Source organism: Musca autumnalis, unplaced genomic scaffold (assembly GCF_047663935.1).
Source record: "Musca autumnalis isolate F117 unplaced genomic scaffold, ASM4766393v1 scaffold_4, whole genome shotgun sequence".
NCBI lineage: Eukaryota > Metazoa > Arthropoda > Insecta > Diptera > Muscidae > Musca > Musca autumnalis.
Window position 1 is genome coordinate 30,683,693 of NW_027411977.1, and position 15,167 is coordinate 30,698,859.

At 33.7% G+C, this 15,167-nt stretch overlaps 3 protein-coding genes across 9 annotated transcripts in view; 2 read left to right on the forward strand and 1 right to left on the reverse strand.

Moving 5' to 3' along the window:
- The window catches only part of alpha-Spec (alpha spectrin), a 34,100-nt gene extending 30,975 nt beyond the window's left edge, over nucleotides 1-3,125 (forward strand). For all 7 annotated transcript variants that reach the window (XM_073982676.1, XM_073982673.1, XM_073982671.1 and 4 more), the window contains 2 exons: nucleotides 1,788-2,388; nucleotides 2,458-3,125. In XM_073982676.1, coding sequence (XP_073838777.1) covers nucleotides 1,788-2,388; nucleotides 2,458-2,586 — 730 coding nt within the window. In that variant the 3' untranslated portion in view covers nucleotides 2,587-3,125. The remainder of the gene's footprint in view (nucleotides 1-1,787; nucleotides 2,389-2,457) is intronic.
- Nucleotides 3,126-6,484: 3,359 nt separating this feature from the next.
- On the forward strand, nucleotides 6,485-7,882 carry SrpRbeta (signal recognition particle receptor beta). Its single transcript, XM_073987240.1, has 4 exons — nucleotides 6,485-6,731; nucleotides 6,799-7,105; nucleotides 7,202-7,327; nucleotides 7,404-7,882. The coding sequence occupies exons 1-4, from the start codon at nucleotides 6,626-6,628 to the stop codon at nucleotides 7,597-7,599; spliced, it is 735 nt and encodes a 244-aa protein (XP_073843341.1). The 5' UTR covers nucleotides 6,485-6,625; the 3' UTR covers nucleotides 7,600-7,882.
- Nucleotides 7,883-13,652: 5,770 nt separating this feature from the next.
- Nucleotides 13,653-14,774, reverse strand: LOC141403368 (uncharacterized). Its single transcript, XM_073985681.1, has 2 exons — nucleotides 14,702-14,774; nucleotides 13,653-14,574 (listed from the first exon to the last, which is right to left on the reverse strand). The coding sequence occupies exons 1-2, from the start codon at nucleotides 14,717-14,719 to the stop codon at nucleotides 13,918-13,920; spliced, it is 675 nt and encodes a 224-aa protein (XP_073841782.1). The 5' UTR covers nucleotides 14,720-14,774; the 3' UTR covers nucleotides 13,653-13,917.
- Between the last annotated feature and the right edge of the window lie 393 nt (nucleotides 14,775-15,167).

The following is a 15,167-nucleotide window of genomic DNA, read 5'->3' on the forward strand; positions in this document are numbered from 1 at the left end:
CAGGAAGGACCGAAAGATTCAGTGTGAACTCGTTCTTCTTCAGTGACATGCCAATTCCTGCAAGTTTTCACCAAGCAAAACCTTATCAATTTTGAATAGGATCATTTTTAATGCTTTGGGTCTATTTCAACAAAAACAAATGGTGTAAATTTTCTTTTTATATTTTGTATTTCATAAGATGTTTAATTAATAAAGAGTTTACGATAGATAAAGGTTGGTCATCGATATTGTCTCTTAAATCCCATTCTGTTTTTTTTTTTGAGGTTATGTATGTAAACCAACATATTTAACGTCCAATTTATCCAATATTATTCATACGAGTCCATGCTTGTGTAAAAATATACAATTTACAATTAAACAACTACAGTAATACCTCGATTTGCGTTAAGGATTGGTTCCGGCGAACTTCAACGCAATGTGAAACATGGCAAATCGAAACACAATTTTGAAGAATTTTTTAATTGGTTCCAAAAATATTTTTTTGGAATTTAATTCCTAAATTGTGCATTAAAAATTCAAACAAATGTGATTCTTATCATTCATTGCTACAATTGGTATATAAAAAATATTATTATTAGCATATAAAACAGATCAACATCAGTCCATTTATGAAAAACTTAACAAAGAATATTATAAATTCATTCCTTAAAATTATTTTCATTTTTTTTTTCTTCAACAATCGTTTTTTTTGGCACTTTAAAAGTTTTTGTTACTTTAAAAAGTAGGCCCGATTGCGGGAAAACTATACGTTTTAGAGAAAAAATATAACTTTCATATCGAACATTGGTGGCGTCGTTTTTTATTGGGATAGCTAATACAATTTCGTTTTTCAAAATAGTCTGGCTTAATCCCATTGTTGTTAATTTTAATTTTCATAAACAATTTTAAGTTTTCTCGCAAAAAAATTCTCGGCGCTATGTTGGTTAATAGCTTCCATTGAAATTGCCGCTGCAATTTTCATGGGATCGTTGTCTAAAAATAGATCGATTGCTTTGGTAATAAGTTGCATAGCTTCTGATATTTCAGTGACCATTAAACCTCTTTTTTCTGCGGTAAAACTATTAGATGCAGGTGATTCTTCCTCTAATGTATGTTGCGAGGCAAAGGACAATAAATGTTTCTAATTCTTTCTTCGTGAGACGTGAATGTCCTCTTCGGGAGATTCAAAGCCACATTATGTTTTATAACGCAAATCTTTTATTTTTTGTTAACGCAAATCGAAACAGCGTATATCGAGGTTTTAGTGTATTATTTATAGGCTATTTTAGGTTATGTTACATTGAGATTAGTTTTTGTTCCTTTAAAATATCGTATGTAACCATTTTATTAATACATATTTTATAAAATAATATTTAGTCGAGAAATACATTAGACAATTTTGCTTTCTTTCCGTTTGTTTCAAAGAGAGAGGAGAGGGATAGAGAACAATTTCTTTCTCCTCAAAACTGACTCTTGTCTAAAGTAAATCTGATCTCATCAATAACTCCAATAAACAATAAAATATAACCAATAAAAAATATTATATATGTATAAGATATTGATTAGGTTTAGAGAAGTGTTTTTACAGACCCTTGTTCATAATGACTTTAGTATTAGGCATTCTTAATTTATATACATATAAATATACAGCCTATTTATAACATTGCCAAACAATTATTACAATTATTAACCATAGCACAAAAATAAACACTGGCCTTCATTCTAACCTCAATATATTCTTCACTGTCAAGACTTACTAACATTTAATTTTTCCCATTTGTTTTCTTCTTACCCGCGCCTCTGCTTAGAACATCTATGATGGAAGGTTCCGGTTCTTTGGAACAACAACTGGAAGCACTTCGCGTCAAAGCCACAGAAGTACGTGCCCGTCGTGTTGATCTAAAGAAAATCGAAGAACTTGGCGCCCTACTTGAAGAACATTTGATCTTGGATAATCGTTATACGGAACATTCAACTGTCGGTTTGGCCCAACAATGGGATCAATTGGATCAACTATCAATGAGAATGCAACACAATTTGGAACAACAAATACAGGCACGCAATCATTCGGGTGTATCGGAAGATTCCCTTAAGGAATTCTCCATGATGTTCAAACATTTCGACAAGGATAAGAGCGGCAAATTAAATCAACAAGAATTCAAATCCTGCTTACGTGCTCTCGGCTATGATCTGCCCATGGTTGAAGAGGGACAACCCGATCCAGAATTTGAGGCCATTCTTGATATTGTCGATCCTAACCGCGATGGCTATGTATCCCTGCAAGAATATATTGCATTTATGATTTCCAAGGAAACTGAAAATGTACAATCCTACGAAGAAATCGAAAATGCTTTCCGCGCCATAACTGCCTCCGATCGTCCCTATGTTACCAAGGAAGAATTATATTGCGTAAGTACAACAAGAACAACATTGATTGGAACAAAAGACAAATTTGTAATTTACTTTACTATTTTACAGAATCTTACCAAGGACATGGCGGACTATTGTGTGCAACGAATGAAGCCTTATAACGAACCCCGCTCTGGACAACCCATTAAAGATGCTTTAGACTATGTTGAGTTTACACGAACTCTTTTCCAAAATTAAATTTGCTTTTATATATTTTTTCTACAATACAATTTTAATCTTATAATTTCACTTTAAAAAACCCCCAACAATATATAAAAAATATATATGGCTTATATTTAATTTATGCTCTTACAAAAAAAAAAAAACCAGCACCATTTTTTATTGTATACACAAAATAGGGAAAAAACCTACTAGCAATTTTGTATGGCAAAATTAGCCAAAAAAAATCTATAAACATTTTGAAATTGAAACAATATCAAGCATTCAATTCTGCAATTCATATCTTCAAGTATATCATTTTCTTATAATAATCCAAAATACAAAGACGACTACTATTCGGTGTTTACATTTTTATCAATCGCATGCATAACAAACTTCCGTAATAAGTAACTTATAAACTGCTACCAATGGCTATATTAATTATATTAACAACCATCTATCTACAGCATTCAAAGTTTGCCTAATCAATATAAAGATGAAAACTACTTGACAATATGTCTTTGCAAAGGATATATGTGTTATTTATTCAAAATAAATCAATTCCAATAATAGAATAATTCATGGCTTTTTTTGGTGTAATTATTTTGGCTTGATTTTGAATTGTTTTGTGAAAACTCTCAGAATTGTTTTGTGAAAACTCTAGGTTCTTAACGTCAACTAAAAGCTTTTGGACAACTCTCCGACTTTGCTCGCATTTAACGGCCAATTAGACCTTGACTTCTCTAATATTACATTAAGAATGCTAATTAATCATCAAAGTTTCATCGAACTTTCGGGTGCTAGTTAGCATGTATAATTGTTCTGAACGTATTTCTACACTAATTCTTATTCGGCCAGAAGGGATTAAATTCTCCCACCCATACATGCAAATTTGGAAGATTTTAAGGCTTAATAGTAAGTTAACATTTACGAAATCCACTCGATTTCAACTGTCAATTCCACTGATTAAACGTCAAACGAAATCCAATGGATTTCAGATGTGTTTTCATTTGACGTATACGCAAAGGAATTTACAGTTGAAATCGAGTGGATTTCGTAAATGTAAACCAAGCATAAGTCAGGTTTAAGGCCTGGGGGTTTCTCTGTATTGCGATGCGTTAGAAAAATGAAATAATTGATATTCTCTAATGCGTTTTCGTTTCTTCTTTGGATTCTATTTTTTATACCCTCAGCATTTATGCTAACGAGGGTATATACTCTTTCATACGGGCAAAATGTGCCTTATCGAAATAATGTTTTAGACCCCAAGTATGTTTGGACGAAATGTCCGTCCGTCTGTCTGGCTGGAGCGCACGATAACTCTCGAACGGATCAATCGATTCGATCCAAAATTTGGCTTTCGTAATATTTTGTCCAATATTTGTCCCCCACAAAAGTTCGAAAATGTTCGGATAATTTGTACGTACGATAACTTTTGAAGGGAGTAACCGATTTGGTCCATACTCTGCAAATCGTGAAATGTCAACCAGACTTAGATGAGTTTCCAATATGGACTCAATCGGTCCACTCCTTCGGGAACCTCCCACACAAAATTTGGAATAAGTTCAGTTTAGGACCTGCTCTCGAATCGCTTAGATTTTTGTTTTAGCAACTTGTATTCCCTGCCTCCTATACGACGGTACAAGTTTCATCAGGGGCAAGTCCACACTTCCTGAGAAAATAGCAAAAAAAATCTGTGACACCGTGTGAGGTGGTTGGAGTGCAAGATAACTCTCGAACGGATTTGCCGATTCGGTCCAAAAGTTGGCCTTAGTAATATTTTGTCCAAACATAGTTTAAGTTCGAAGATAAGCCATACCGGTCTACTCCTTCAGGTACCTCCCCCACAATAGTTCAAAAATGTTCGGAAAAATTGTTCGTACGGTAACTCTTGAAGGGAGTGGCCGAATTGGTCCATACTTTACACATCCTAATTTTTGTCTGTTCCTTTACTTTTGAAAGTGGTAAAACCCGCAAAAGTTGTAAACTGCTCCCATATGAATTGTATGGTGTTTGAACTAAAGGAACGCTTTTCGAGTGAAAAGTGGTAAAACTTGAAGATTCTTGCACGTAAAGGAACAGAGCTTATATCTAACAGATATAGATCAGGTTCAAATGTGGACTATATTTGTCCACTCCTTCCGGTACCTCCCACACAAAATTTCGGATAAGTTCACTTTAAGACCTGCAATCGAATCACGTAGATTTTTGTTGAAGCAACTTGCATTCGCTGCCTCAATTACGATGGGAAAATTTTTTTCAGGGGCAAGTCCATACTTCTTGAGCAAACAGCCCGAAGGGTGTAAAAACCCCCTATGGCACCATATATAGTGGTTGGAGATCCACTTCCATAATGGTCAATGTCGATCCATTCCTTTAAGTATCTCCTCCGCAAAACTTTTGATCTTTAATCCTAATCAACATTTTGGTCGGTTCATACATCCAAAATTTTTAAAATCCTCTAAATACATACGTTTTTTGGGAAAAAATTGTTTCAATATACACAGGCTGAGGGTATATCTCTGTCAGCAAAGCTGACTGATACTTTTTTACTTGTTCCCTCCGCAAATCAGTACATACTCTGTAATAAAAATGCATATGTCAAATTCATGCATTAAGAGCAAGTATCCACGCTAAAAAATATCAAACGCACCGAAATACAGACTATCACCTTGTTATATGTACTGGTTGTAGCCTTTGGGGCCCTGATTACAACGGTATACAATTTATGTTGCGAAAGTCCATACTTTCCGAGATATGGGCCTTCAATGTTTCTACGAAAACTTTTTAAAAGGAAATTTTAACGCGTAGCCGGCGTTTAAAGGCCAAAGCCATGGTAGAACAAGAAAAGGTAGCAGCAATACCCAGCTGACTGAACTGGGTTGTAGTGTTAGTGTCAAATTCCATTCGACATTTTATGTATTTATTTCTATGTTCGATGTATATTAGGGATATATATTTTTGAAGAACAAATTTATTCATCAGAAAAAAAACTATTTCCCATAAAGACGGCTTCATATCATTGACATGTAACCTCCTCCAGGTCCGAACGACATGCCGCACACTAAAACACCGCTTATAGAGGCGGTACAATATTTGTTAATATGTGTGGTATTTTCTTAAACTTGAAAAGAATAAAGCCCTAATAAACATGTGCTTTTTTGTTTTCAAAAGCAAATGATTGAAACATCTTCTCTTTTTTCAATGAATTACCAGCGAACCGAAACATTTTTGCAAGTATTCTACTTTCTGCGAGAAATTATGCATTTAGTGGAATGATATGGAAACATTCAAATTGAAAATCTAACGAGTTTTCATTCATGTTTTCCAAAATATTCAATCAAATGTGAAAAATTATTAGTTTTTTAAATTCCAATAATTTATAGACATTTCCTTGTTTTGTTTACATTTACGTTGACACTAAGGTTTACAAACAAAAACAAATTCCTTTGTGGTTGTTGTTCGAGTTGTATTTATTGTAGTATTAACTTGTATTTGTTCTACCATGGGCCAAAGCCAAACTAAACGAAAGTATAGTGTGTGTGAAAGAAACAGGCTACAAGTCTGCGTTGAAATGTTTGCATTTTAGATTCCCAGGATCCAAGTGTCACAGATTAGTAGTTTTTTAGTTCCGATCCACACTATAGTGATTTCATTGAACAATTTTCATGCATTCCTAGATCGAGTTCCATACTAAAGTAATTTTATGAAATTGCTGTAGTGGGGAACTCGATCTAAGAACGACTAATTTCATAAAATTATTTCATTTAAATCACTCTAGTGTGGACCGGGACTTATTTAATTCCCAAATTTCCACACAGAAATTCAAATCTGGCAGCTCTTTTATGGCAATGTCAAAGCTAAACAAAGTGATTACTCGATTACTCCATATCTAAATAATCACCGAACAATTGATGACGTTAAAACGTCAAAATTCAATGCTTGTTCTTCATACATCGTCAATAGAAAACACAAGTTGGTCAAGAGGAGGGAATGCAGTTGTAATATTTTGTTTTATTTGCAAAAAATAGAGTTTGATTGATTGAATACAGTTTTAAAAAACAAAACTCCACACAAAATGGATAAAGCACAAAGGGCAACACATCGGGGTGAACCCATAAAATTAACAGAAATTAATATGACACCTATTCTGGTGGCTTTGATTGTAGGCTTCATTGCTGTTGGTAAGTTTTATAAAGAAGAATGAATTGTTTATAAATAAATCCAATCTTTTATTGCTCTAAATTTTAGCATTATTTGTAATCTTCCGCAAAAAATCATCTGCCAGACGAGATATCCTCTTAAGCGGCATCAGTGAGGCAGGAAAAAGTGCATTGTTTATGCAAATTCTATACAATAAATTCCCCGAGACTTTTACATCAATATCCGAAAATGTTGGTACCTATAAAAAGGGCAATCTTAGCACAAGGCTAATTGATATTCCTGGTCACTATAGAGTGCGTGATAAATGTTTTGAAAAATACAAGCGTACAGCTAAAGGTATTGCATTTGTGGTTGATTCAGTGACAGTACAAAAAGAAATACGTGATGTGGCCGAGTAAGTTGTCAACAAAAACAACAAAAAAATTTTGAATTTTAATGAGTGATTTGATTATGTGTTAACGTACGACTGATTTCCATTTGTTGCCCTTAGTGCCCTGTATTCCATACTTACCGATGCCGCAACAGGTCCCTGCAGAATTTGTGTATTTTGCAATAAACAAGATTCAACAACGGCCAAGGGTGTTGAAGTTATCAAATCTTCCTTGGAAAAGGAATTGTAAGTATAACATTACAAAAAAAATATGTAAGTGAATCATAGATTTAACAAAAATTTGTTGTTTTATTCTTAACAGAAATTTGGTACGTGATACACGCAGTCGCAAACTGCAATCCACCTCTGACGATGATGCCAGCAAACCCTTGTATTTGGGTAAACCCGGCAAAGAATTTGAATGGTCCCACCTGCAACAGAACATACAATTCTATGAAGGTTCAGCCAAAGATGGTGAATTCAGTGACTTAAAGGAATGGATTGAAAAGCTGTTGTAAATTATACTCTTAGATCATTTAGCATTTTGTTTATCCGTTTTCCTAAACAACTCCATCACGTATTTTGTCTCCCATTTTTTATGGGGAGTAGCATTTTTGTGAGTGTTTTTTTTTTACTTCTTACTTAAGTAACAATCCCGATTATAGATTATGTTCCCTAAGGCAATATGCATGTGGCAACAACAAAATTTAGCATGTAATTGTTAAATTATTTCGAAATTCATGTAATTGAAAGAATATTTTTTCTTTGTTAAATAAAATTACGATTTTTTTTAAATATAAATATGTATATACTGAAAGGATATTGTGTATAAAGAAACTATTTTGTGAGGATCCCAGAAAGGACGACAAAATTGGCACATCTACTTTTAATCTCAGAGCTCTAAAAAGCTCTCGAAAATAGTGCAACATCACCAGGTAACGTTGCTACGAATATATTGTATGAAAATGACAACATAAAACCACTGGATTTGCTAAACCAAGCATAGTCTAAACGGGGTATTAAATGACTAATGAATAAATAAGAAAAGGTCAATCTAGTTCGATCGGATACCACCTACCAGAACTAAAAAGTTTTTACACTTTAACACGTTAATCTAATTTAAATGTGATTCTGAAATCTTTTTATTATTATTTGATGCCCTTCTCTCCATCGACTATGCCCAAATGATTGATAATACTTAAACGGGTAGGCAATGTAGACTGCAAACAATCTCACTTTCAAACTTACCATTTTTAACATCAATACCTTGAAATATTTCTTCAGTTTCCTTGGGGACTATGTCCACAGAGTTTTTACCTATTTAAAATCATCTTATATACTAATTTCAAATAGTTTACACCAAACGTATCCTCTTACCTCCTATTCCAATGCCAGTTCCATATTTTGAATTGTGCAAGTGGCAATTTTTCGACGATTCCAGAATCTCATAGTGCATTTGATGCTAAATAAAACGATTCCAGTTCTAAAAGAAACATTCCAATAAAGCTCAATCTCCTGGATGCCTTTGTACAAAATAATACAAATAATAATCCTTGTGTTTGCCTCTTCTGGCAGCTTCAATTAATAAGAAATTAGATATTGAAAGGGTTGCTTAACATTTACGAAATCCACTCGATTTCAACTGTCAATTCCGTTCCTTAAACGTCAGATGAAGTCCAATGGACAGTTGAAATCCACTCGATTTCGTACATGTACTATTTATTACTTTTACTTACCGTTTTATACTTACCTTTCTTTACTTACCTGTATCTTACTTACCTTAGTCTTGCTTTCTTTTCCTTTATTTCATATCCTTTCTTTCTTTTCTTTAAGTAATTGAATATCTTCGCTTGTCATTTTCCAAAAATATCTGTGAAATTAAAAACTTATGCAAAATTAATTTTCTAAATGCCTGTCAGATGGCAATGTATTATCAAATATATGAGACCACAGTAGTTTTCTATCTAAAGTACGTGTGTACTTTATGACAGCATCAGATCTATACTTCAAATATGATGCTTGTGTATCAGTTGGCGTGAAATTGTGTTTATGTCGAATGTTATCAATTAACGCTTCGACATTATGATGTGTAGTTAATTTTTTTAGCGGAACATCACCATATGTTTCCCATATGAGAAGGATATTCTTCATTGTTTTTGTCCAAGGCCTAGCTGTATTTGCCTAAATTTTGCGTAAAAATACAATGAACCTTTCTAATTTTAACATTTTCTGTTCTAAGGAATAAGATTCCTCATATATGGCCTGTTCCAGAACTGCAAGAATCTACTAATTTCTACTATTTTTTTCGATAACATAAAGGAAAAAGTATTATCGTAGTAAAAAATAGTAGCTTCTTGTAGGTTCTGGAACAGAGCAATTGTATTAACTCTACTAAATCGATCATGCCTTTTACAAAGTTTTTTGTTTGAAGATATCTACGATTAGTGGAGTGTACAAGTGAATCTACAACTTCCTGAGGCATAATTTCGTATTTTGAATAAACGGAACTCATACTCAGATCTTATGCATGGAAGTTTACGTCTTATAAAGTCCATAGATATTTTAATATTATTGAAAGTCATTGCGTTGTTAGCGAAGGTTATAGTCATTGTGCATATAATATGCATCAAATCAAGTGCAATGGGTATTATATACCCTGGCACAATTTCATTAAACGATCGGTTTAATGTCCTTCTCATCAATTTCATATGTGCTGCCGCGTAATCTAAAACGTTCAACACAATTTTAGCGTTTATGCTATTGGCGATATTTAAACTTCATGCGTAGTATTTTTGATATTTATCGCGTTACCTGTGTCATAAAAAACTCGAATGCCTATAGCTGGGATTCTACCCGGTATTTACCCAAAACTTGGGTAAATACCTTTTCAGGGTGTTTATTTGGGTATTTAAAAAAAAAAAAACAAAATTGAAAATTTTTATTTGTCAGTCGGCTAAAAAATTATTTCAAATAAAATTTAGAACCGCTAAAAAAGCATTGTACCTGTATAAAATACACTAATCTATCTGATTAATCTGTTGATAAGGTATGCGTTAAAATGTGAAGACTGCTAAAAATGGAAAAATAAAATTTGATCGTTTTTAAGATGGGAAGACCTAAAAATGAACGAATATGGAAGCATTTTGCAACAAATCCAAGCAACTCAAAGGCAGTTCTTTGCAGATACTGCAACACGGTTTACAAATTCCCAAATGTTAATAAAATGGCAAAACATTTGGTCAACTGCGTCAAGTGCCCAATTACGTTAAGAAGTGAAGTAAGTGAAATGATTCCAAGTGAACAGAACACCCAATTGCAAAATTCGAACCACTACAGTGATGTTTCAAGCGCATCAACTTCCCTTCCACCATCAAACTCGAGCCTCAAAATATGCGATGACTACAAAGATAGCCTTGAAGAGAAACTTGCCAGAGCAATTATTGTATCTGGAGCTCCTTTTTCAATGGTTGAGCATCCACTTTGGCAGCAATTTTTCGAAGAATTGAATCCTTCATTTAAATTACCAAATAGAAAGACAATTTCCAGCAAGTTCTTGAACAAGATATATGATGAAACTTCGAAAAACATTACTGAGCAAGTGAAGGCAGTAAGTTACATGCATCTGCAGTGTGACGGTTGGAGCAATGTGCGCAGTGAAGGTGTAATCAACTTTTTTTTGTCCGAAGCTTGGCAACTGAAGACAACAAGCACACCTCAGCATATATCGCCGATGAGATTATTAAAGTAATGAATGTTTACGGTGAGTACAAGTTTATAGCTCTCACTGGCGATAATGCTGGGAATATGCGTTGGGCATGACTTAAATTCATCTGAATTTTTAATTGTGATGGAATTTATTCATGATATGGGTTTAAAATTTAATGTAAATGTAATGACGGATCTAGCAAACTATAAAGCTAGAGAGGATCTATGGTCAAAAGATTTTGTATGGAGCTGCGTACAAGAAATACAGTGGCGGCCATATAATTAAGAACGACATCGTATTAAAAAGTATTTGACTTGCTACGTTCCAAATATTTGAATATTTATATGGAACAAAATTTGTAAATAAAGTACACGGTAAGCACTTTCAAATAAAGCCAAAACATGTTTTAATTCTCTCTCGTTTATACGAAAGAAATCACGATTTATTAAAATAGTCATAAATCGACCTGGTCACATAATTAAGAACGATATAAGTAAAGGTTACTTTAAGGTAATTTTCATACACAATATGTGAATATATCGTTATGTATTTTAGAAATAGGTTACTTTGATTCATTTTTAGTATCAAATGTTCTTCAATGGTACATATTATTGCGTCTAAGTTTGATAAATAGGGCATACCTAACGTTTTCCAAAATTTGCCCATAATTTGACAAATTTATTTTATTTTTGGGATCTAAAGCCACAGTTTTTGCTTCCTCTCATTCCCTCAATGACGCTCTATATGATACCCTGTGATTGTCGTTCCATAATCGACGCTTACTTACCCTTAAATTGGTTTTTACCCCACTTCTTTGAGTCCTCTACGAGGGAATTGTCTGGAAAATAATTTCGAATGAGCCATTTCCACCTTATAAATCGCTAGGGTTGTTGTGTGCAGGTAGTAGACAGGAAATGAAACAATAATATAAGGTCTATACAAAAATTGGAAGAATTCCACACCGAATATAACATTAATTAACATAATGTTTTGAATGCTCGAATTCCACAATAATTTTGTGTATGTACATCAGACATTAGTTTATACAAAAATTGTATTTCATCCATAAAAATTATTGATTTGACTGGTTTTGATATTAATATGAGATTCATTGATTAAAAAGTCGTACATAACTATGCCTACCACACCCACAAAGACATTGTGCAATGAAATCTTTCAGAATATTAAACCTTTCATTTTTGTTCGGTGCACCGTTAGGCCAATTTTTTGTACAAAACGAAATTATTTTTTTTATTTCCTATCTACTATCTGCAGACAACAATCCTGCCGATTTATAAGGTGGAAATGGCTCATACGAAACTATTTCCCGGACAATTTCCTCGTAAAGGACTCAAAGAAGTGGGATAAAAGCCAATTTAAAGGTAAGTAAGCGCCGACTATGGAACGACAGTCACAGGGTATCATATAGAGCGTCATTGAGGGAATGAGAGGAAGCAAAAACTGTGGCTTTAGATCCCAAAAATAAAATAAATTTGTCAAATTATGGGCAAATTTTGGAAAACGTTAGGTATGCCCTATTTATCAAACTTAGACGCAATAATATGTACCATTGAAGAACATTTGATACTAAAAATGAATCAAAGTAACCTATTTCTAAAATACATAACGATATATTCACATATTGTGTATGAAAATTACCTTAAAGTAACCTTTACTTATATCGTTCTTAATTATGTGACCAGGTCGATTTATGACTATTTTAATAAATCGTGATTTCTTTCGTATAAACGAGAGAGAATTAAAACATGTTTTGGCTTTATTTGAAAGTGCTTGCCGAGTACTTTATTTACAAATTTTGTTCCATATAAATATTCAAATATTTTGAACGTAGCAAGTCAAATACTTTTTAATACGATGTCGTTCTTAATTATATGGCCGCCACTGTATCTCCTACTACATGGTGGAACAGTGTTTGCGTCACAAAAGAGCTTACAATGATAGCGGTTCGTATTTTGACTGCTCCATGCACATCAGCAGCCACAGAACGCTCATTCAGCACTCACAGTTTTATTCACTCCAAAAAGAGAAACAGATTAAGTGCAGATACTGCTGCAAAAATATGTTTCATATCTCACAATTGGAATCTCTGCAATAGAGCGAAAAATCAAAGGTGTAATTCCCAGAAAAATATATGCCCTGAGGAGGAAATCTTAAATTTATCTCCAATATTGGATGAATCACCATCCAGGTCCAGTGGTATTACCCACTCTACGCCTAACTCTTCCATAATTTGTATTGGGAGTGATACTGATAGTGACAGTGATGTTATGATCTAATATTGCAAAAATATTGTGTTTAAATAATATGTTTAATTGTTCATTTTAACTTGTTCTGTATGCCGTTTAAATGTACATTAATAAAATTTACTATTAAATGGACCATGTAATATTTCAGACTGAATTTTGTCCTAAATTACTTATATAATAGTTTTTACCCACAATTTGGGTAAATACCTGGGTACTTACCCATTTTTACCCAATATGCCCAAAATAATGGGTATTTACCCATTTCCCATCTCTACGAATGCCTAATATAAGTTCCCAATCAGAATGAAGGCCGTGTATTTGGAAGACGTATGCTATACGCTTTACATCTTGAAAAAATAGTACTTCCATTCCATCGAGTGTTAGTACACATAGCCTTTCATTTTCATGCATTTCATTGAACAAATCCCTTAAAATATTGGTTGTTTGTTCATCAAAACCTACATCTATTCTGGACAGCTGCGCTTCTAGAAATGATGCTGCGGGAATGGGAGCATTGTCGTCTACCCTTGAAGATTCATACATTGTTCTAGACTTTAGTAAGTATATAGTAAGTACTCTTAATTTTTTGGTTTTGTGGCTAATTCCTTTGTTTAGTTGGTTGCTTGTTTTAAGGCTGCTTTCTTTTTGGTTGGTTGATTATTTTGCGATGATTTTCCTTTGGTTTTGTGGCTAATTCCTTTGTTTAGTTGGTTGATTATTCTGTGGCTCTTTGGTTGGTTGAATATTTTGCGGCTGCTTGCTTTGGACTGCGTTAACAGAATGTTAATTTTTTTCTTGTCACAATTAAATGACGTTATTTTCAAATTTAATTGTTATTTTAAATTTAGATTCATCAAGTGATTTTACCTCAGACAGTAGCGATTCCGAAGCCGAGAGTAGCCCAAGAAGAAAGGAAGTTCCTCCAAGCCACGTAAATTAATAATAGGGTCATTATTGCAACTGGCACTGAACCGATCTTCTTCCTCCTCGTCCTTTACCGGAGCCGATTCCATCGGCTCGTCCAAATTAATCCCAGCAAGTTGCTCTTGCAGTTGCAGTGATTGTTGTTGTTGTTGCAGCTGTTGTGGTTGTTGTTGCAACTGCAACTGAGCGATCTGCTGTTGTAGCTGTTGCAAGTAATGTTCTTGCATTTGTTGCATTTCCAACTGATGTCCCTGTTGTTGTTGTTGGGTTTGAATCTGCTGTTGTTGTTGGTGCTGCAACTGTTCCTGCACTTCTCGCAAGTGTTGTTGTTGCTGCGGCTCGTCCTCCACTGTCAAGTCTATTGAAGCAACCACATGGTTCTGGCAACCATGCTCCTTCTTGACTCGGCGTTGTTCGCCCTCCTTCTCTCTCTTGACTCGGCGTCGTTCGCCCTCACCCTCTTTCTTTACTGCCTGCTGCTGGCACAGAAAACAGGGACAATAAAAATCTACTGGCGTCGACGTTTTGATGGTGGACATCGTTTGATAACCATTAACACACTTCTTCATTAATGTCCGTATCTCGAAAATTTTTCCCTGAAAAATGAAAAGAAAAAATAATTAAAATTAAATAAAAAACCAACAGAGATTAAATAAAAAAGTTTAAATTATGTATATTTAATTAATTTTATTAAATTAATTATATTATAATACAGATATTTACGTTTGCTAAACCGAGCATAGTCTAAACGGGATATTAAAAGACTAATGAATAAAGAAGAAAAGGTCAATCTAGTTCGATCGGATACCTACCAGAAGTTTTTACACATTAATCTCATTTAAATGTGATTCTGAAATCTTTTTATTAGGTCGAACTTGGTCTTTAGTCATTCGCCAGATATGACTTGGCATTCTTGCTTCTTATGTGTCGAGGCCTTAATTAATTTTTGTTTACATTTTATATTAAATATTCATTGGAAAACATTCTGGAATAAATCAAATGAATTTATAATTATAATTTCTATTAGCAATTATAAGTTGTTCTAATAAAAGTTTTCTATATTTTAGTGCTTGCTTGAGGAATTTGCATAAATTTACATAAAAAATTGAAAATATATATTATTTCATTTGGGGACATTATAATTTGATTAAAAAATCTTGCGCGTAAATATTAAAGGAACAAGTTGAGT

Bases quoted from the DNA above. Each gene is read 5' to 3' on its own strand.
- SrpRbeta (XM_073987240.1), top strand. From the start codon at position 6,626: ATGGATAAAGCACAAAGGGCAACACATCGGGGTGAACCCATAAAATTA. The intron at 6,732-6,798 runs GTAAGTTTTATA...TCTAAATTTTAG, and splicing joins TGTAGGCTTCATTGCTGTTG to CATTATTTGTAATCTTCCGC. The intron at 7,328-7,403 runs GTAAGTATAACA...TATTCTTAACAG, and splicing joins TCTTCCTTGGAAAAGGAATT to AAATTTGGTACGTGATACAC.